The sequence below is a fragment of the Erythranthe guttata genome, chromosome 10 (assembly GCF_056151865.1).
Source record: "Erythranthe guttata isolate IM_541 chromosome 10, IM_541, whole genome shotgun sequence".
In the NCBI taxonomy this organism is placed as follows: Eukaryota; Viridiplantae; Streptophyta; class Magnoliopsida; order Lamiales; family Phrymaceae; genus Erythranthe; species Erythranthe guttata.
The window spans coordinates 14,045,469-14,068,210 of record NC_142542.1 but is presented as its reverse complement, the minus strand read 5'-3'; the positions used below and the strand labels follow the sequence as shown (position 1 = coordinate 14,068,210).

At 44.3% G+C, this 22,742-nt stretch overlaps 2 protein-coding genes across 2 annotated transcripts; one reads left to right on the top strand and one right to left on the bottom strand.

Moving 5' to 3' along the window:
* Window positions 1-6,668: 6,668 nt before the first annotated feature.
* LOC105966912 (uncharacterized) lies at window positions 6,669-14,128 on the bottom strand. The gene is made up of 4 exons (XM_088824684.1): window positions 14,094-14,128; window positions 13,815-13,991; window positions 11,652-11,968; window positions 6,669-11,506 (listed from the first exon to the last, which is right to left on the bottom strand). The coding sequence occupies exons 1-4, from the start codon at window positions 14,126-14,128 to the stop codon at window positions 6,669-6,671; spliced, it is 5,367 nt and encodes a 1,788-aa protein (XP_088680810.1).
* Window positions 14,129-14,806: 678 nt separating this feature from the next.
* LOC105954889 (uncharacterized) lies at window positions 14,807-19,569 on the top strand. The gene is made up of 9 exons (XM_088824683.1): window positions 14,807-15,064; window positions 16,995-17,093; window positions 17,178-17,254; window positions 17,470-17,603; window positions 17,706-17,794; window positions 17,887-18,099; window positions 18,236-18,482; window positions 18,839-19,002; window positions 19,150-19,569. The coding sequence occupies exons 1-9, from the start codon at window positions 14,807-14,809 to the stop codon at window positions 19,567-19,569; spliced, it is 1,701 nt and encodes a 566-aa protein (XP_088680809.1).
* Window positions 19,570-22,742: the final 3,173 nt, after the last annotated feature.

The following is a 22,742-nucleotide window of genomic DNA, read 5'->3' as shown; positions in this document are numbered from 1 at the left end:
ATTCCTCTCTTCCATTCAATATATATATATATTTGATCATCTTGTAGTGCATATACCTATTCAAATCTTACTTAAAGCTTTCACATAACCATCATACTCAAAGATATTGGCCAGATCATCAAGATGAACACTATTGCAGATGATGTATTTCTACGAAGCTTCCAAGGATGCGAATCGATATGTCAAACGGAAAAGAGCCGAAGACCGTATCATAGAAACTGCAGCTGCGAAATGCACAAGTCCAAAGACAATAATTCATCGTGTGTTCATCGCAAGAAGAATATTCAGATGAAGAAGAATAAACCATGGTACAATACTTGCTCCTTGTCAGTCGAAACTCCGAAGTTTATTCTCTCTGAGAAGAATAAAGAAGAGGAGAATGCACCCAAGATAGGAAGGATAGATCAATGGATGTTTATGTAGAATTAAGGAAACCAAACGAGGTATTAACTAGGACTCGTGCGCAAAACGAGATAAATTCAATTATTCTTCACCTCAATTGTTTTTTTCTTTTTTTTTCGATAATATATTGTTCACTTCGAGTACTACTAGCCATTCTTAATTAGTCGATGAGTGATTTTTTTTTAAGTACTATTACAAATTCTTGCACATGCCAACACTCATTACGATATCGGAGTGTGATCTGCACTTGAAAATTCTTTCGACCGGCCGCCTCAATTCAGTTCCTAAGTCAAAAGTTGCATAGCAATTTTAGAATTATATTCAGATATATAGTAATAGAGGGTGTACTTACAATATAAGATATCATGGATTCTAGTTGAGATTAAATTCTTATGTTCTTGTATATTAAAAAAAAAAAGATAATATTCTTATGAGTTTGGACCCATTACTTGAACTTGCACTGTAAATTTAGGCATGTGTGTGTTTGAATTCACGGGCAATTCTAGGCCTTTAATTTAATTGAGTTTATATACAGCTCGCTAGTACATTTTTATGAGCTCGTGTTCGAGCTGAGTCTATGTTTTAAGAACTCGAAAACAAGTTCAACCATAATATTATAACTCACGAGCTGGCTCGTGAACTTTTGAAATTATATATATATATATATATATATATATATATATATATACACACGCTAATTTGCTCTGGGCCCAAATTATACAGCAAATGGGTCTAGATTCACCAAGCCCCAAGCCCCAAAAGATCAAGCTCAATTAGTCCATGAGGCTATTAAGCTCAAATATGAACTATTAGTATATATATGAAATGGGAGATTGAGAGGGTAGGGCAGGAGACACCTACAACACTCAAAACACACACTGTCTCTTTTTTGGTGCCTCATCTATATCGAAAAATATAGATACACACAAATACACGAAATATGATGAGGAGGTCCAAATGGACTTCATCAAATGGCGCCGTCTGTGGGAACATTTGGATTATAGACGGGCGTTGGTCTGATTTTTGAGTTTTTTTTTTTGTTTGGTTTTGGGGGTTTTTTCCAAGAAGTAGAAGGGGTCTTCTTTATTCTTTCTCATTTCTCTTTTACAAATCACCCTACTGTGAATCATTAATGATTTTGGGGTTTTCGGGGTTTATTGTGAGTCTGTCATGAATTAGTGAAGACAACTAGCTATTTTTTGTCCGATTCTAGGGATTTCTACTTGCATCGACCTACCATGTAGTTGCTACAGTCGGCAGCGCCTGTGATGTTGGGAATCAGGCACGTGTATGCAGCGGAAAACAAAAAAATTATATGAAAAACGATTTCATTCATATAAACACGTACTCGATATAAGCAATTAATTACGTACCTTAACGCTTCCAACGAAATTTAAATTACAACATGCATATTGATCCGTCCGGATTCGTGGTGGGTTGGTTTAAAGAGTAGAATGGGCCTGGATTTAGACCGGATGACCGCAGCAAACCTACAAGGGAAGAAAAGAACCGGACTTAGGCCGGAGTTAGCACTCCGACGGCCAAGTCAGTAAATTTCTGAAGAAGATTTTAGTTTATATGTGTAATTTAAGTATGTATGCTTGTGTCTTTTTACTGCATTTATTGCCCCTATTTATACTAGAAAAAAGGGGCGGACGCCAAATACTCTTCAATTTAATTTACCTGTCCCATCGCGGTAATTAAGCGTCCGGACCTCAAATTACCTCCAATGCGGTTTAATATGTCACTTCATTGGCGGCTGCAGAGGCAAAAAGTAGGGGTCGAAGAGACATTCGTCTGCGCTTGTCAGGGGATTGGACGTGTATTAAATACCCCATGTGCAGCCATGATTATCTCCGGCGGGAGCACGCAATCTGGCGAGAGATACAAAGCAGAATAGGTGAGGGGAACGAATCCGCTTATGCGAGAGAGTGGGGAAGCGGGAAGCCTCTCGCACGCGGGCTACCCGCGATCTGCGGCCTGGTCCTTCTCGCCCCACCGGGGCCAGTCTGACTGGCTTCTTCTATTAATGGGCTTGAATGGTGCCTTTTGATCTTTTGTTTGGGCCTTGTCTTTATTGGATCTGTCAAGCAATCCCGGGCTGGATCAACTAGTCCCCCACTCGCGGTTACATGCGATCTGGCGCACGTGGCTGCGAGTTCGCTCTTAGCGAGAGAGTGCGCATGCTACCCTTCCGGCGACCTGCTTCCTAATGTACTCATTCGCACCGCTTCAAATAACGTGCATCGTTTCATATTCCGAAACAGAAAAACTGTACACATTCCGAGTAATTAAATGATTTAATTTATCAAAAAAAATTTTTTTTTTTTTTTTTTTTTTTTTTTTTTGGGAATTGAACCGCCGCCTGCGCTGTCCTCTCACAATTACTGCAGCGCAGGCGCCCCCTCACATCCCATCCCTTGACTATAAAAAGGGGTCTTCCTCACCCCTTTCCTCTACTTTCTTCTTCCACCATCTCCTCCTACTTTTCCTCTGTTCTTCTACGGCGCCGGCAATTGTTCCTTCCTCCCCTTTTATCCAGGTAAACACTTCTCCACCCCGCTTTTTGTGTTTCTTCAGTCCCCATAATTTTTCTTTTTCGTGTTTTCTCCCTTTGCCTCTACCATGTCTTCCGAATCTTCCTCTTCTTCCTCCGGTGAGATTCGCACCCCCATAATCCGCCTTGGTCCTCCGTCGGAACAGAGAAACAGGGCCCAGAAGAGGGCCGTGGTATCCAAAACCCGGGGCCCGTCAGTCACCCCCTCCCGCTCGCAGAAGGGTAAGGGCAAAGCCCCCCCTCTCTCGCAGTCTAAAGGGGGCGATGACGCGACCTCTCCTCCTGGCGGGGGCAAGGGAGTTGTTAGGGTTCCCAAATCGAGGGAACCCTCCGTCTGCATCTTGACCAACCCTCAACACTCGATTTTGACCCCCGACGATATTGGCGATCTCCTCGTCTGGCAAGGGTTAGATGTTTCCTTCGATCTAGCCCTTCCTTTACCCTCGCAAGATTCCCTTCACCCTCCCCCAGGCTACATGACCTGGCATATCGACCAACTGCTCTCGGGCTTGTCGCTGCCCGTTCACCCCTTTTTCTTGGATGTGGCACGCAAATTTCGCGTGCCCATTAATCAATTTCTTCCTAACTCCATTAAATTTATGTCGGCCTTTTTCGTTATTTGCACCGAGGCTTCCATAGAGCCCACGGGCGACCTGTTCCATTCCGCCTTCAAAGTAAATCGCTCCCCCTCTGGCTTCTTCCATCTCACAGCTCGCCCCGGCGTAGGCCTTTTTAAAGGTTTGACCAATAAAGTGCACAACTGGCCCCAACGCTTCCTTTTCATTCGTTCGCCCACCTCCTGGGGCTTTGATCCATCATACGTGGGGACCGCTCCTCGCCCCATCGGGGTGTCACCCGCTTGTTTAGAGACACTTGCCCGTTTAACAGCTCGCACACCTCCTCAATTGTGGGATGTGGAGAAGATAGTAGCTTCTCCTTCTCTTTTCGCCCGCTCCGGTTTGTGGGATATGTCTGTGACTGACCCCCGCCCACTGGGTATTTTCTAGGACTACTTCCTATGTTTTACCCCATGCTCTCTTTTCTTTATTTTTTTTTTTTTTTTTTTTAAATGACCATTTATTTTTGCCATGTCTCAGGCGAGATGATTCGAGATGCCATGAAGGCTGCTCTCGCCAAGCAACGCGCGCAATCTTCTCGCACCCCTTCTGAATCCAACAGTCAGGCTCCCTCCACTCGTCAGCAATCCCCTACTGCAGGCGCTGCGAGCACCGCGGGAGGCTCCACCCATCGTTTCGAGGATAGGCGCGAGAGCCTCATCCCGCCGTCCAGTGTCCATTGGGAGCCCACCATCGATCTTGGTAGTGAGGACGCGGACAATCAAGAGGCGCACGACTCTCTTCGCTCCCGGGAGCTCGCGCAGCTGGAGGCAGGTCGCATGTCTAAGCGGGATGCTAGTGGCGGTCAGGCGTCCCCTATGTCCAAGAGGCGCCGTGCGGACGACAGGGGCTATCTATCGTCGCTCTCGCCTGACCGCAGTTTGGCTGACTTATCTACCCATTTTAGCCAAATCAAACTTGGGGAGGATGCCCAGGCCCTCGAGAGCATGTCATTTGAACAACAATACTCTCGCCTACTGTTCCATTGTTCTCAGGTTTCTCGCGTCATAATCATCAAAAGTTTGCCCTTTGTTTTTTTTTTTTTCTTTTTATTTACTAGCTTCATGTATCTACTTATCCTCAGATCAACGTACTCCTTGCCCATGGTCTTGGCTCAACTGATCCTACGCGTCAAGCTGAGGAGCTCGCCTTTATGAAAAGGCTAGCCAGCGAGAAGGCTAACGAAGTGACTCGTCTTCAGGACATAATCCGCGAGCTGACGAACGAAAAAGAGGAAGTCGCTCGCCTGGGCCATGAAAAATACAATGCCATGAAGTCCTCTCTTGAGAGTAAGGTGGCTCGCCTGAATGCGGAAAAGGAGGAGCTGATCTCCATCTCTCGCCAAAAGCAGGAAGTGGTGGAAGCGGAATGTATGAGAACCGTGGCCTTGGAGCGGGCTAGGAGTTTGTATGACCATTTGTGCTCGATAGATGGGCAGGATTTCTTAAGGGGATATCGCGAGAGGTTATGTAGCAAGTACCCTTCGTCCGCTCACTTTGCCAATGCTGCGGCTCCAATAGGCGTGGGTTTCATGGATCGAGGCATTCGTATGTACGCAGCTCGCCATAATCTTGAAGATCCTACTGAGGAGATCAGCACCATTGTTGATCTACTGGGCGATGAGATTCCTGGCTGGGCGGGGAATCCTACGGAACCCGTAGATTACGCTTGGTGGGCTGGCGTGCTCGAGGGGATGCTCGCAGAGTTGAACCATTATGCTGCACAAGCCCCCTCCAACATGGCTCGTTTGGACCCTACCTGTTCCGCCTCTTCACTTCCCGATGTTCCTCCCTCCTGAGGCTTATGTTTTTTATTCGTAGGAACCTTGAACAATTCGTTTTAGTTTATTATGTTACATTCTTATTTTTACATTTCATGCTTTTGAGTTTTATTATGGCTTTTTGGAAACATCAAGTATTTTTCTAACTGTCTTTCTCGCATTCTCGTGAGGTTTGCTCGCTGCAAATTCTTGTTCGCCCTTAGTATTGGAAATATTCCCATCTTTTTGTTTTCTAGCTAGACTTATGCAAATGCTCGCTCGCAAACTTCATACTTGGGAAATATCCCAGATATTTTCTCTCGCAAATTCCGTAATGGAGATAGTTCCAATACTTTCTAACTTTCTAACGAGGTTTGCTCGATGCAAATCCTTGCTCACACTTCATATTGGAAATATCCCAAATATTTTCTTAACTTTCTTTCTCGCTTACTTGCGAGATTTGCTTGATGCAAATACTCGCTCGCCAATTTCATATTGGCAAAATTCCAAATATTTTCTCTCGCTTTCTGGCGAGATTCGCTCGATGCAAATCCTTGCTCGCAAACGAAATAGAAATACTCAATATTTTCTTTTGCTTTCTTGCGAGATTTGCTTGATGCAAAGGCTCGCTCGCCAATTTCATATTGGAAAAATTCTAAATATTCTCCCGCTTTCTAGCGAGATTCGCTCGCCAATTTCATATTGGAAAAATTCCAAATATTTTCTCTCGCTTTCTTGCGAGATTTGCTTAATGCAAAGGCTCGCTCGCCAATTTCATATTGGAAAAATTCCAAATATTTTCTCTCGCTTTCTTGCGCTTGCTCGCAAACTTCGTATTAGAAATACTCTCAATATTTTCTCTTGCTTTCTTGCGAGATTTGCTTGATGCAAAGGCTCGCTTGCCAATTTCATATTGGAAAAATTCTAAATATTCTCTCGCTTTCTAGCGAGATTCGCTCGCCAATTTCATATTGGAAAAATTCCAAATATTTTCTCTCGCTTTCTTGCGAGATTTGCTTGATGCAAAGGCTCGCTCGCCAATTTCATATTGGAAAAATTCCAAATATTTTCTCTCGCTTTCTTGCGAGATTTGCTTGATGCAAATTCTTGCTCGCAAACTTCGTATTAGAAATTCTCAATATTCTCTCTTTTTTTTTTTTTGTTCGCTTATGTGCGAGTGAGTTTGTAGATTAGACATCAAATTTTCCAAAAGAGGCCACTTCATATTCTTTTCTTTCCTTACATCAAAAACATAGCTCGTCCCGCCCTGTGGACGGCTGGGCTATAAAAAATATGGCCTATTCTAATAATACAAAATATTATAACACCAGCACTATATGTAGTAGCGCTTTAGATGACACACGTTCCATGCGCGGGCTATCCTTAAGCCATTCATATCTTCCAATATGTAAGCTCCACCTGCGAGAACCGCTACTACCTTGTATGGTCCTTCCCATTTCTCCATTAGCTTTCCCACCGCTTTGAGCGCATCCGCCTGCTTTAAGACCAAGTCCCCCACTTGAAAGGCTCTCTGCCTTACTTTCTTGTCATAGGCTGCCTTAATTTTGGCTTTGCTGAGCTCCATCTTTCCTCTTGCGCTCTGTTGTTTTTCCATTACCAAGTCCAGCTCCTCGCGCAAGCGCATGCTATTAGTTGTTTCCTGAAAATTCATAATTCTGCTAGATGGCATTCCTACCTCGACTGGTATGATAGCTTCCGACCCGTACACCAACGAGAACGGACTTTCTCCGGTCGCTTCTTTTGGTGATGTTCGATATCCCCATAATACCGCATGCAATTCCTCAACCCAATTTCCTTTCGCTCCCTCCAAACGCTTCTTTATTCCTTCTAATAGTACCCGATTGATCACCTCGACCTGACCGTTCGCTTGCGGGTGAGCCACGGCCGCAAATCTCTGCCTGATACCCAGACCTGCACACCACCCCCGTATCTTGGCTGAGTTAAACTGTGTTCCATTATCTGAAACGAGATCCCTAGGCAACCCATATCGGCAGCAGATATTTTGCCATATGAATTTCATGACTTCTGTATCCGTTATTCTGGCCACTGCCACCGCCTCCACCCATTTGGAGAAGTAATCTACAGCGACTATTAAGAACTTTCTCTGCCCCTTGGCGAGCGGCATGGGGCCCACGATATCTATCCCCCATTGTGCAAAAGGACAAGGGGAAGTTATTATCGTCATATCCTCTCCCGGTGTGTGAATCAGTGGGCCATGCCTCTGGCACTTATCACATCTTTTTACAAACTGCCCCGCATCTTTCCTCAAAGTGGGCCAAAAATATCCCGCCCTTAGTACCCGCGAGACTAATGCTCTACTTCCTGCATGATCCCCGCAGCATCCTTGGTGAACTTCGTTCAACACGTACCTGCCCTCTTCCAGAGATAGGCACCTCAGATGTGGCCTAGTGTAACCTCTTTTGTAAAGTATATCCCCGAGTAGGCAGAAATTGCTTGCTCGCTGCTCCAGGACCTTTTGGGCGCGGCCGCTTGCGAGCGTCTTTCCTTGCAGACATGCCCTGATTTCGGTGCGCCAATCTTCCCCACTTGTCACTGTTGCAACACGCTCCTCGCCTCCGCTACATGGCTCTTCCACTAGTAGCTGTATTTTCCTTGACTCGTATCCTACCGCCATGCTTCCTACCTTTGCCAGAAAATCAGCATGCTGGTTCTCCTCTCGGGGTATTTGAGCTAGCTCGCAGAAATCGAACTCGTTCATCATCGACCGTACTATCTCACAATAAGCCATCATTCGCTCGTTTTTTATCTCGAATTCGCCTTTGACTTGCTGTACTACGAGCTGTGAATCCGAAAATATGTTCAACTTCCTGCCTCCGGCCGAAGATACCAGTTTCATCCCATGTATAACTGCTTCATACTCTGCTTCATTATTTGAGGCTTTGAAAGGCAACCTTATCGCGTACTCCAACTCCTCGCCTGCTTCCGCCAGCAGCACTCCTACTCCACTTCCTGATGCATTCGCCGATCCATCGACGAACACCTTCCATACTCCTTGCTCTTCTGGTCTCGTTGTTTCCTGCAGAAAATCTGCTAGGGCTTGCCCTTTTATGGCGATCCGTGGTTCGTAGCTGATATCGAACTGCCCCATCTCTACTGCCCACTTGACCATTCTTCCCGAAACTTCCATCCTTCCCATGACTGTCTTCATAGGGTGGTTAGTCCGAACCACTATTGCGTGCGAAAGAAAATAGGGTCTTAGCTTTCGTGCTGTCGTAACTAGCGCCATACCCATCTTTTCTATCTCGGAGTACCTCATCTCAGCCCCTCGCAAGAGTTTACTCGCATAATATACCGGACTTTGCACTCCTCCCTCTTCTCGGGCTAAGACCGAGCTGACTGCGAACTCGCCTACCGCAAGATATACATACAGCTTTTCTCCTGGCACGGGCTTCGCCAACAGCGGGAGACGAGCGAGAAGGCTCTTGAGCTGCTCGAAAGCTTTTCCTGATTCTTCCGTCCACTCGAATTGAGTCCCCTTCCTTAGTATTTTAAAGAAAGGGTGACTAGCCTCTCCCGCCTTAGATATGAATCTACTTAGAGCTGTTATTCTTCCCGCCAGCATTTGAACCTCCTTGATATTTCGCGGTGCCTCCATATCCAAAACCGCCTGCACCTTCTCCGGGTTCACTTCTACTCCCCTCTCCGTTACCATGTAACCCAGGAATTTCCCCGTTCTCACCCCAAAAGCACACTTATTGGGGTTGAGCTTCATGCCGTAGCGCCGGAGCGTGCAGAAGGTTTCTGCTAAATCTTCTAAATGATTGCTCGCCCTCTGACTTTTCACCAACATATCATCCACGTATATCTCCATGTTCCTTCTGAGTTGGTCCTTAAACATTTTGTCTACTAGTCTCTGGTACGTGGCTCCCGCATTTTTCAGCCCAAAAGGCATTACCGTGTAGCAATAAGTTCCAGTGGAGGTGATGAAGCTCACCTTAGGCTGGTCGCTAAGGCACAATGGAATCTGATGGTATCCTTGCGAGGCGTCCAGCATGCTTAGCATCTCGCAACCGGCGGTTGAGTCTACGAGCTGGTCGATTCGTGGCAGAGGGTAGTAGTCCTTGGGACATGCTTTGTTGAGATCCCTGAAGTCAATGCACATTCGCCACTTTCCCTCGCCCTTCTTGACTAAAACCGCGTTGGACAGCCAAGTAGGAAAACGGATCTCCCGGATCTGTCCGGCTGCTAACAACTTCCGCACTTCTTCCTGTATAATTTTGTCTTTCTCTGCTCCGAAATGCCGACGCTTCTGTTTGACTGGCTTCGCATTCTGCTTGACATTCAGTCTGTGCACCACGAGCTGCTCGTCGATACTCCCGAGATCTGCTGGGGTGAATGCGAACACATCTTGATTCTGCCTTAGAAACTCAACCAGCTGTCGAGACATGTTTGTATCTAAACCGCCACCTATGCGGGTGGTGCGAGAGGCATCCCTCTCGCATAGTTGGACTACCATTAATTCCTCCATCGGCTTCACGTGGGCTTCTTCTTTTGCGGGGTCCACTTCCGGCATCTGGTCCTCCTTCCCCTGGCTACCTGGGGAAACAGTGCGAATAGCATCTATGTTTCCTATTCTTCTTAAGGCGTCGTAATAACATCTCCTCGAGGTCTCCTGATCCCCCCGGACCTCCCCGATTTGATCTAAGACGGGAAATTTTAGCTTCATATGGTAGGTTGAGACTACTGCCTGAAATGAGTTCATGGACGGTCGCCCCAATATGATGTTGTAGGTAGAAGGCGCATCCAGTACCAAAAACTTCACGGATCGGGTTGCTCGCACCGGCTCCATTCCTAGAGAAATGGGCAGGCATACCTCTCCAACCGACCGCACTGACTCCCCAGAGAACCCGACCAAGCTCGTCTCTACATACTTTAACTCGAAGTCCATATTCATCTTTCTGAAGCAATCATAGTAGATAACATCAGCGGAACTGCCGGTGTCCACTAATATTCTTGCGATATCGAAATTCGCGACCATGGCAGTAATCACTAGGGCGTCGGAATGTGGCTGCCTGATTCCTTCTTCGTCCTGGGGACCGAAAACAATGGGCGGTACGTAAGATATTCTTTGCACCTCCTCGAGCTGAGCTTCCATCTCGCACAAACGTCGGAGGTGCGCGCGACTTGCCCGATCTGCTTCTTCTATTTCTCCAAATAACTCCTCCGTCTCTCGCAACTGTCTCAGGTGTGCTCGCCGGGCTCTGTTGGAGTCTCCTCCTGAAGGTCCTCCCAAGATCATGCTGATGAAGTTGGCAGGTGCCCCCTGGTCCTTCCTCTCATTTAGCTTTTCCCTTCCCGGCTCAGGCTTGCGGGGCTCGCTCGCACGCCGAGCTGGGAACTGCTGTGGGCGTTGGTTCCCTTCTTTCACAAATTCTGGCAGATTCTTCGCGCGTATGAGCCTCTCGATTTCGTCACGAAGGTGTTGGCACTCGTTGGTGGTGTGGCCATAATCATTATGAAAACGGCAGAAACTCCCTAGCGTGGGGCTTCTCTTTGGGGCTTCCGCATACGTGCGAGGCCACTTTAACTTTGGGTTATTCTCTATGGCCAACAATATCTCTCCTGGTTGTGCGACTAGCGGTGCATAGCTGTCAAAACGAGGTCCTATTTTTCTCTCGCTCTGCACCTCCCTTCTCGCCTGTTGAGTCTGCTTCGGCATTCTATCTTCTTTCTTTTCCTTTTTTGCCTCGAGGATGCCCTTGCTCTCGCCAAATTTATTATGTACTGCCTCCTCCGCGTTCATGTATCGCTCGGCCTTTTTCAACAAGGCATTAAAGGATGCGGGCGGCTTTTTCGATAGCGACGCGAAGAAATCACCCGCCCGCAGCCCTTGTGCTAGAGCGCTAATCAAGACTTCCTCCGAGGTAACTGGTACCTCTAAGGTCGCTGAGATGAAACGCTTGATAAAACTTCGCAAGTACTCTCCTTCCCGCTGCCTGACCGCGAACAGAGTCAAGGTGCTCCTCTTTTGCTTCTTGGAGCTCGCGAAGTGATCCATGAAACATGCGCTTAGCTGGTCGAAACTGCCAATCGTGCCCGCAGGCAGCTGGCTGAACCAAGCCTGTGCGGCTCCTGCTAACGTAGTCGCGAAGACCCGACACTTCACTCCCTCGGTAAATCGGTGCAAATCTGAAGTGTTATTGAAGCGGCAGAGATGCTCGCAAGGGTCGGTGGTTCCCAAGTATTCGTAAGTTACATACAGGTCGGAATGACTGAGGCAGATCGTCATCCAGAATGTCGGCCGAGAAAGGGCTTAATGCACTTAGCGAGGAACCTGCGCGGGTGAGCCCCTCGCTCCCTCGCCCGCCACTCGCCCCCATCCTTCTTTTGGGCGAAGCAGCCTCGGGCTCTCTCAGCATGCGCACAGAGCCCTCCTGGACAGCGCTTGCCAAGAGTGCCTGCAAGTTTTCCATAGTCATGGCGACCATGGGGCTTCCTCCCGCGCCGGCCGCCTGTGGCGTCTCCTCCCTAGCGGTAGAGGCCTCTCCGACGGCTGGTTGATGCTCCTGCGGGGCTGGGGTTACTTCGGCCTCCATCTGACTGGTTAGATCCCTTACTATGCTTGGAAACGACTCCATTAGTAAACGTAGACTGGTTAACGAAAAACAGAAAGGTGATTTTTACAGGAAAACGTTGCCACAATTTTGCTCAACGTCTTCCCACAGACGGCGCCATTTGATCCGTCCGGATTCGTGGTGGGTTGGTTTAAAGAGTAGAATGGGCCTGGATTTAGACCGGATGACCGCAGCAAACCTACAAGGGAAGAAAAGAACCGGACTTAGGCCGGAGTTAGCACTCCGACGGCCAAGTCAGTAAATTTCTGAAGAAGATTTTAGTTTATATGTGTAATTTAAGTATGTATGCTTGTGTCTTTTTACTGCATTTATTGCCCCTATTTATACTAGAAAAAAGGGGCGGACGCCAAATACTCTTCAATTTAATTTACCTGTCCCATCGCGGTAATTAAGCGTCCGGACCTCAAATTACCTCCAATGCGGTTTAATATGTCACTTCATTGGCGGCTGCAGAGGCAAAAAGTAGGGGTCGAAGAGACATTCGTCTGCGCTTGTCAGGGGATTGGACGTGTATTAAATACCCCATGTGCAGCCATGATTATCTCCGGCGGGAGCACGCAATCTGGCGAGAGATACAAAGCAGAATAGGTGAGGGGAACGAATCCGCTTATGCGAGAGAGTGGGGAAGCGGGAAGCCTCTCGCACGCGGGCTACCCGCGATCTGCGGCCTGGTCCTTCTCGCCCCACCGGGGCCAGTCTGACTGGCTTCTTCTATTAATGGGCTTGAATGGTGCCTTTTGATCTTTTGTTTGGGCCTTGTCTTTATTGGATCTGTCAAGCAATCCCGGGCTGGATCACATATATAATTCATTAATTAAAACATATAGCATGCTCGCAATGAATCATAATATTCATACAAATATTTTCACGAAAAACGATCAAGCAAAAACATACAAAATCAATTTCATGAAAACATACGATGTTTAATTTAATCGAATTAAATTATAACCTAATACTAAACGGGTCCAAAAATTTACCTCTTGAAGTGTGAGGCGAACTCTCGGATTGAAACCTTGTATATATTGATTTCGATCTTCATTTCTGTTATCTATTTGTTGTGTTTTGATTTCGTTTATGCTTTCCTTTATTAAATGTTTCTGATTGTTTGATCATCTCTCGGATTGATATTAAATAGGATTGAACTCAAGAGAGGATTTCTTGTTTGAAGTTAGGAAAACATAGCTCAGGTATGGAAACGGAGACGTGATGCACCTCGGGTAGCACTTAAGGACTTGATCTAAATGCTCTCTTAATAGCAGGTTCTGAACGGAGACGTCGGATCTGTGGGTAGACTCTAACTACACTTGAGAACGGGGTTAGAGTACTTTAGCGTCTGGGTTAACGAATAGGAATGTGACTTTAGATAACGGATTTGTAGATCGTTGTTGATTATACATTGGTGGATTTTGCCCTAGAAGTCCCTTTTAAATCGAAACCCTCCCGTGTTGAGTTGTCGCTATTTTGTTTACGTATATTATATATTTACATGTATACGATCTTAATTGTTTGTTATTAAACTAGGGTTTATCACCAATTCAACCATTTACAATCAGCTAGATAATATAACGATAATATAATTACATTACTTAGCATGTGAATCTACAGGTCCCTGTGGATCGATATCCGGAACCACTGTTCCGCAAAATGCGATACTGTATACTTGTGGTAATTTATACATGAGGAAAACGCGTATCAAGTTTTTGGCGCCGTTGCCGGGGACCAATTTGATTATATCTTTGTTGATAGTGTTACCAATTATCTGATTATTACTTTAGCTATTTACCTGTTTTATTTTCGATTTTTACCTTGATTTTAACTGATCACTTTGTTTATGCCCAGGCGTCGAAATTCGAAAATCATACCTTACGAAGAGCCACACGCAACCAACAAAGTGAACCAATGGCCGACGATCAAGAAAATCCAGAGCACCTGACCTTCGAGTACGATCGAGAGCCACGACGAGATGACGAGCAACCAAGACCGAACCTACCACCCGAGTGAACAATGCGAGAGTACCAAAAGCCAGCTGTGAATGAGAACTATTCGGGGATCAAGAAAGCAACGATAGCCTCAAACAACTTTGAGCTAAATACGGGGCTTATCATTATGGTCATGGCGAACCAATTTTCCGGATTACTTACCTGTTGGGAAGAATTATCACAAGCCTTTCTGGCATGATTCTTTCCACCCTCGAAGAATGCACAACTACGAAGAGATGTAGGCAACTTGTGACAAATGAGCCAAGAGCCGATGCACGAGTCATGGGAGAGGTTCGAGGAATTCTTACGACAATGCCCTCAACACGGATTCTACCCGTGGGATCAAATGCAGTTGTTCTACAATGGTCTCGATCAACCCACCCGATCTCTAGTCGATGCTGCTTCAGGTGGATCGTTGCAAAACAAGACTCCCACAGACGCTCGAGACATTGTCGAGCGAATGTGTGAGAATGCTTACCATTGGTCGTCCGAAAGAAGTGGTACACAAAAGGTGGTCGGAGTCCACCAACTCAATCCATTAGCCTCGTTATCAGCACAGTAGGGACCCTATCAAATCAGGTCGCCCAATTGTCAGTTCAAGGGACACAAACCAAACAAGTAGCAGCAGCGAGTACCTCGCAAGTCACACATGACAATTGGGAGCAAGCACACTATATGGACAACCGATTCAACAATTTCAGGGGGAACAACAATCAGAATCAAAACCTACTCACTACTACCCGGGAATTCGGAATCACGAGAACTTCTCCTACGTCAATCCAAAGAATGCTCTACAACCACCTTTCGATTTCAACCATCACAGAGAGCAATGAGGACTGACTTATGACGAGCGTCTTCACCGATAAGAACAGGAGATGGAGGGCCTGAAGTCAACAATGAAAAGCATGGAAAAGCAAATACGGCAAATCGCCCAATCCATGTCCACGATGGCAAATGATGGATTTCCAAGCAATGCCGAAGTCAATCCAAAAGAAAGTTGTCAAGCCATAACCACCCGAAGTGGGTTGCAAATGACCGATCCTCCATATCTGAAAGACGAGTTACCAAAGCCAGCCATACAACCGACCCCGGTCGAGCCGGAAATCACCATTTCAAGGAGTAGTACAAAAGAGGTTAGTAAGCACAATAACATTTCAATAATCCTCCTCTTATGATAAATCCTATTCATAGGACCGGCAATTGAGCCGGGCCTACCCGAAGCCCGATAGCTCGGCCCGATTTTATTTGAGCCGAACCCGATTAATTGTGAGCCGGGCCGAGTTTGAGCCATTTTCTTAAACCCGATTAAATTATGAGCCGAGTTTGAGCTTACCATGGCTCAACCCGAATAAAGCCCGACTATATATATATATATATATATATATATATATATATATATATATATATATATATATATATATATATATATATATATATATATATATATATATATATATATATATATATATATATATATATATATATATATATATATATTCTCTTTTCTTTATTTTTTATTTTAGGTCTCAAGATTTTCAAAAAGAGTTAGGACATTTAGAATTGCTTGTAGTTATTTATTTTATGATTTTATTCATTTTGGACTCGGATGCATTTTTTCGTTTAATTAATTAAGGATTAAACATGTGCAATATTAAGCTTCATTTGTTTTAATGAACATACTATGGTTTTTTTGTTTTTTAATCTTATTTTGGTTTTCAATGAATATTCTAGATTTTTCTCTTAGAGTGCGAGGTTTTTTTTTTGTTTTTCTTTAACATGTCCGACCGCAAAGTTGTAAAATATGTAATTTATTTATTGTCCGATATAAGCCCGATATAAACCCGAAGCCCGAAAAAATACGTGAGCCGAGTTTGAGCCTATAGGCATGAGGCCCGATGGTATTTGAGCTTGAGCCTATAATAATGAGGCCCGATGGTATATGAGCTTGAGCCGACCCCGGCTCGGCTCACACGGCCCGATTGCCAGCCCTACCTATTCATTATCCAGAAAGATTGAAAAAGAATAAGTTCAAGGATCAATTAAAGAAGTTAATCAAAAAGATTAAACAAATTCGAATCAACATCCCTTTTGCAGAAGCCTTGGATGTAATGCCAAACTACACCAAGTTCATGAAGGAAGTACTATCCAAGAAAATACGAATCGAAGAAAACACACCAGTGACACTCACGGCAACTTGCAGTACCATTCTTCAGTCGAATTTACCACGGAAAATGAAAGATACAGGGAGATACATTATTCCTTGTATTATTGAAAATTCTATTTTCGATAAAGGTTTATGTGATTTGGGGGCAAGAATTAGTTTGAGGCCTATGTCTGTGTTTCTAAAACTGGGCTTAGGAGATTTGAACCGCACTCGCATGACTTTATAATTAGCTTACCGTTCATTGAAATACCCTGATGGGATTGTAGAAGATGTGCTAGTTAAAGTAGACAAATTCATTTTGCCTGTTGATTTTGTGGTACATGAAATGCCTGAAGATGATGAAGCACCAATCATTCTAGGTCGTCCATTCTTAGCCACTGATAAGACGATGATTGATATGGAATTAAGATCTTTGAAACTTAGGGTTAATGGGGAAAATGTTGTTTTTAGTTTGATGAATGCATTTAAACACACTGAACATGTTGAGCATTGCAGTAGAATAGACGTGATCGAGGACTGTGTTTCTTCCTTTTTTGATTTGTATAAATTTATGTGATTCTGTTGAGCACTGCATTGTTAACTCTATTGATTTGCATTCTGCTTCCCCTGAAACTCCAATTGAATATGATGTGCATGATTGTGTGTTGTTTCTTGAGTGTGCCGAGATTTTGGGCATAGACGAGATATGAATCATCACTGAGATACTAGTTAGCGTGAAAATGACCCCCGTACTGGAATTGAAAAAATTACCGGATTACCTTTGTTATGCTTTTCTTGGAGCAGACAAGACTTATCCGGTGATCATTTCTTCTAGTTTGAGCGAGGCCGAAACAAACACACTGTTGGAGGTCCTTAGAGAATATAGGTCGGCTATAGGTTGGTCTATTGAGGATATTTAGGGAATTAGCCCGTCTATTGTCCAACACAAAATTCTAATGAAAGAAGTCTATAAACCGAGAGTCCAACCTCAGAGGCGGTTAAATCCGTCAATGAAAGAGGTAGTCAAAAAAGAAGTCTTAAAGTTGTTAGGAGCTCGTATGATTTATGCAATTTTTGATAGTCCGTGGGTCAATCCGGTGCAGGTTGTGCCAAAGAGGGGTGGGGTGACGGTTATTGTGAATGATAAAAATGAACTTATTCCGTCTAGGACAGTCACTGGGTGGCGTGTATGCTTTGATTACCGATTATTGAATGCAGCCACTAGAAAAGACCATTTCCCCTTCCCTTTATCGATCAAATGCTAGAGAGGCTAGGAGGATTCAAGTATTACTGTTTTCGAGATGATTAATCGGGGTACAATCAAATTTCAATCACCCTGGAAGACCAAGAGAAAACTACTTTTACTTGCCCCTACGTCACTTTTGCATTTCGTAGGATGCCTTTCAGTTTGTGTAATGCACCTGCTACATTTCAACGATGTATGATGTCTATTTTTCATGATATGGTTGAAGAATTTCTTGAGGTATTTATGGATGATTTTTCTGTGTTTGGATCGTCTTTCGATCATTGTGTGCACAATCTAGAACTTGTTTTGAAAAGATGTATAGAAACGAACCTTGTTTTAAATTGGGAAAAATGTCATTTTATGGTTAGTGAATGTATTGTTCTAGGTCACAAGGTCTCGAAAAAGGGTCTTGAGGTGGATAGGGAAAAAATCGAAACGATTGAAAAATTGCCTCCACCGAAAGATGTCAAGAGGGTTAGAAGTTTTTTAGGGCACGCTGGGTTTTACTGTAGATTCATTAAATATTTTTCGAAAATAGTGAAACAATATATCATTTTCTTGAGAAGGAAGCCGTCTTTGATTTCAATTATGCTTGTTTGCAGGCTTTCACGTTTCTCAAGGAGAAGCTAACCCAGTTACCGATCATGATCACTCCCGATTGGGAAGAACCATTCGAGATCATGTGTGATGCGGGCGATTATGCTGTAGGTGCAGTATTGGGACAAAGAAGGGACAAAATCTTCAAGGCCATCTACTATTCAAGTTGTACACTTGACCAGGCACATAAGAACTTTCAACGATCGAAAAAGAAATTCTTGCAGTTGTTTATGCTGTTGACAAGTTCAGACCGTATATTTTGTCTCTCGGGTTATCATTTACACCGACTACGCATCTATTCGATATTTGTTCGCAAAGAAGGACGCCAAGCCCCGACTCATCAGATGGGTACTACTACTCCAGGAGTTCGACTTCGAGATCAGAGGCAAAAAGGGGAGCGAGAATGTGGTAGCAGATCCTCTTTCCAGACTCATACTTGACGAAGTTCCAGCCGAAGAAAACATTCAGGAATCATTTCCAGACGAGCAACTGCTCGCCATTAGCACTCACACTCCTTGGTATGCTGATGTGGCCAACTTCTTGGCCAGTCGAATCATTCCTGACGGTCTATCTTATCACCAAAAGAAAAAATTCCTTCACGACAATCGTTTCTTTCTATGGGACAAGCCATTGCTTTTCAGAACCGGCCGAGATCGAGTGATCTGACGATGTGTTCCGGAAATCGAAATACGTGAGATACTCGCACATTGCCACTCTTCACCTTGTGGCGGGCATCATGGGGAATCTCGCACCGCCGCCAATGTTCTGCAGTCAGGCTTCTTTTGGCCAACCCTCTTCCGAGATAGTTACGAGTTCGTGAAACGGTGTGATCCGTGCCAACGGACCGGGAATCTATCCAACAAAAGCAGATGCCACTGAAAAATATGCAAGAGGTAGAACTTTTTGATGTTTGGGGCATAGATTTCATGGGACCAATCCGTCATTCGAATGGAAAGTTGTACATTCTGCTTGTCGTGGACTATGTGTCCAAATGGGTCGAAGAAATTGCCACCACTACCAACAATGCTCGTATGGTCCTCAAATTCTTCCACAAGAACATATTCTCAAGGTTCGTCACACCTAGGGCAATCATTAGCGCTGAAAGATCCCACTTTTGCAACAAACTACTCGCCAATCTCACGAACAAGTTGAGGATCCGACAAAAAATTGCGCTAGCTTATCATTCGCAAACAAATGGCCTTGCTGAGTTGTCGAACCGAGAAATCAAATAGATTCTAGAGAAGACCGTGAGCACGAACGGAAAAGATTGGGTTTTGAAGCTCGATGATGGACTTTGGACCTATCGAACCGCATTGAAGACACCAATTGGGATGTCTCCTTACAAACTTGTGTTTGGGAATGCGTGCCACCTACCAGTGGAATTGGAGCACCGAGCTTATTGGGCCGTCAAAAAGCTCAATTTTGATCAAACAGCTATCAGCGATTGTCGATCGCTTCAACTAAAGGAAATGGAGGAGTTCAGAAATGATGCTTACGAGAATGCCAAGATTACAAAGAAAAAACGAAAAAGTGGCATGACAAAAGAATTACAAAGCAAGAGTTCCGGGCAGGTGACCAAGTCCAGCTATTCAATTCTCGGCTATGACTATTTCCGGGAAAGCTCAAGCCCCGTTGGTCAGGACCATTCATAGTCCTGAGCGCAACCCCACAAGGAGTTATCGAAATCCGAGGACGAGATGGTCCATCGTTCAAAGTAAATGGGCAACGAGTCAAGCATTACTATCCGAATGGTGCTCCCGAGGAAGTGGAGCGTGTCGCACTGATTTTCTCCCAGTAAACCCAAACGAAGTCGAGTCGTCGACTGTAAAACAGGCGCTAAAAGGGAGGCACCCCATTGTTGCTCATTTTCTGTCATTTTCCTTTTCTTTTTCATGCTTACGTGTTTGTTTTTAGCCTCTTTTGCATTTTATATTTTTAGGTTCAATATCTCATTCTCACCCATTTAAATTTCAATTTTTTGGCAGATTAACAGGACCCAGATCGCGATCCAGCCTTTCGTATCGCGAGTTGGGGGGTCTTATAGTAGCCAAATGGAGAGGAACCAGATCGCGATCCCACGAACTGTATCCCGATCTGGGGTGTTATACAGAAGCCAAAAGTTGAGGATCCAGATCGCGATCTAACAAACCGTATCGCGATCTGGGGGGTCTTACAAAGAGCAAAAAAATGGAGGATCCAGATCGCGATCCCACATTTCGTATCGCAATCTGGGGGGTTTTACAGAAGCAAAAAATTCGAGGACCCAGATTGCGATCCAGCCTTTCGTATCACGATCTGGGGGGCCTTACAGTAGCTAGAAGTCACAGACCCAGATCGCGATGCAACCTTCTGTATCGCGATCTGGGGGGTTTTACAGTAAGTAAAAAGGGCATACCCAGATTGCGATCCAACCTTTGTGTATCACGATCTAGGGACGGGTTAGAAAATAAAACCCTTTTTTTTTCTCACTTCTATGTTTTACAAAACTCGAAATCCTCTTCCCCCAAACCCTAAAACTCCAATTCTCCAGCAAATTTTCTCATCAAACTTGCATCTTTTTAGAATTTCATCAACAATTATCGTTCATTGCTTATTTTTATTGAGAATTGTGGACGAATCTTCAACAAAGTATTTGAGTTTTTCTTGTAGTTTCGAATTTCTTTCAAATTACTTGTCTTTGTCCCTTGATTCTTCATTGTTTATGCTTGTACTTGTTTGTGTACTTGATTTTTGGGACTTGAAAGCATGACTCATTGGTTGAACCAATGTTTAGATATAGGAATTGCCCTATTATGCTTAATTTCGAAATTCTTGTGGAAACTGGTTTGGCTTGAGTTCTTTGATGCTTATTTTTTTCGTTGATGGTTACTGATTATTGTTGTTGTGTGATTGATGTAGGAGGGTTAGATTTCGAAAGAATCTAACATTCAAAGATATTCAAGAACTTGCGCACGCCAAGTGTTCGACGAATTGTCCGAACCATAAGTTCAAGCCTAATTTGCATCTTTCTTCGCATCATGACTTCACCGGCAAACAAGCTCCAAAAAACGGGTGAGAACTCCAAGAAAGCCCCACCAGAGGGAAAGGGAAAAGCCCCGGAAAAGAAAAAGGGCAAAAGTCAAGGCAAAAAGGGGCAAGAAGGCACTTCAAACTCGCCTTCGCATTCGGATGTACCGGCAGAGCATGCCATCCCAAGAACCGGTAACGTGCCCCTCAACACAGGCGCCCATGCAAATACATGCTCGCTCGTCAATGAAGTCACCTTCGACGAGTACGATGAAGAAATATACGTGAATGCCGACGCCAAGAGTGTGTATATCGACCGCCTCCCTCGATCGATCGTCCTAGAGAGAGAGTTAGATGTGCGCACGATTGGATGTCCTTCGGTTGTCAGAAACATCTAGGATAGGCATTGGAGAATCCTCGTTGACAAACCGAGAAGCTACAACGAGAATTTGGTCCGGCTTTTCTATACCAATGCCGGTTAATACACAGGCTCGGTGGCCTTCATCCGGGGCATGGAAGTTAGCTATGACGCAGACGCCATCAATCGAGTCTAAAGGGCGAGGGCGATGGCCCTGAGCCAGATGTACCAGGATTCGAAGATGCCCGACCCGCACCACGAGGCGGGAAATGACAGCAGACAGCAGCAGCTCCGCCACTTCCAGAGTATATGGGCGAGTGGATGGATGCTATGGAAGAGAATCTGGGCTGGTTCAGGAAGATGATGAAGGTTATGGAAGCAGCACTCCAGTGCAGGACAAACGATATAGTCGAGCCACGATCGTTCCCACCACGGCCTCGATTTGATGGGGCATCATCCTCCAACGCAGTTGCCGATTATTCCCGTTTCAAAAAAAAAAAAAAAGTTGTGATGAAAATCACCAAAAAAATTGTTGTTGTTATTTTTCTATTAAATAAATAGACCTGCTTGTGCCCAATTCGAGTTTTTGAATTTCATAATCAAAACTTACTTTTCATCCACATTTCTACTCAAAACCCTCGATGATTGTGTTTATTGTTTAATTACGGATTCTTGAGTCTATCTATTATTTTGGTGTAGAAACAACTAATTGCGTGGGTAGGCGTTAAGTGTATATTTTTACACTTAATCATACCTTTTAATTGGAGCTTTTGGTGTGTTTTAACGATAATTGGTGCTTAAAATGGTTATTATTTGTATTTTAGGTACAAATTGAAGAATTGGAAACTTATGGGGTAAAAACTGCAATTTCGGAGAAAAAGTGGGCCAAAAGTAAAAAAATCAAAACATCGAAGAATTGAAGTCCGGACGGTCGTCCGAGTTTCAGTGTTAATTTTGACACGGCCGTCCGAGATCACGAGGAGGCGCAGTGAAGGAAGTTTAATTACACAAGGAAACCGCCCTCTTATTTTTTTGTAACCTATATAAAGGCTAAGCAAAGCACACAATTGGATCTTATCTTTTTACACGCAATCTAGGAGCAAGATAACGGAGCAACGAAGACAAAGACTTGACGAATCTTAATCATAGTTCTCCCTTTACTTTTATTTTTATTTACGAACTTTTATGATTTATCGTATTTTTATTATGATTTTCGTAGAGAACATGAGTATCTAGGTTTTTAATCTAGGATTTTGTTGGAACCCTATGTGGTAATTCGAACATATTTTTCTAATATTATGCACATTTGAATTCCGTGATTATTTCTTCTATTTTGATCTTATTTAGCGCATGAACCTAGCTAATTTATGTTGCTATATGTTATTGTTAGAATTGATTGACAGGTCGTTTTAATAATTAGAACAGGGATAGAAGAGCCTTCGAGTAGTTTTCACTGGATGA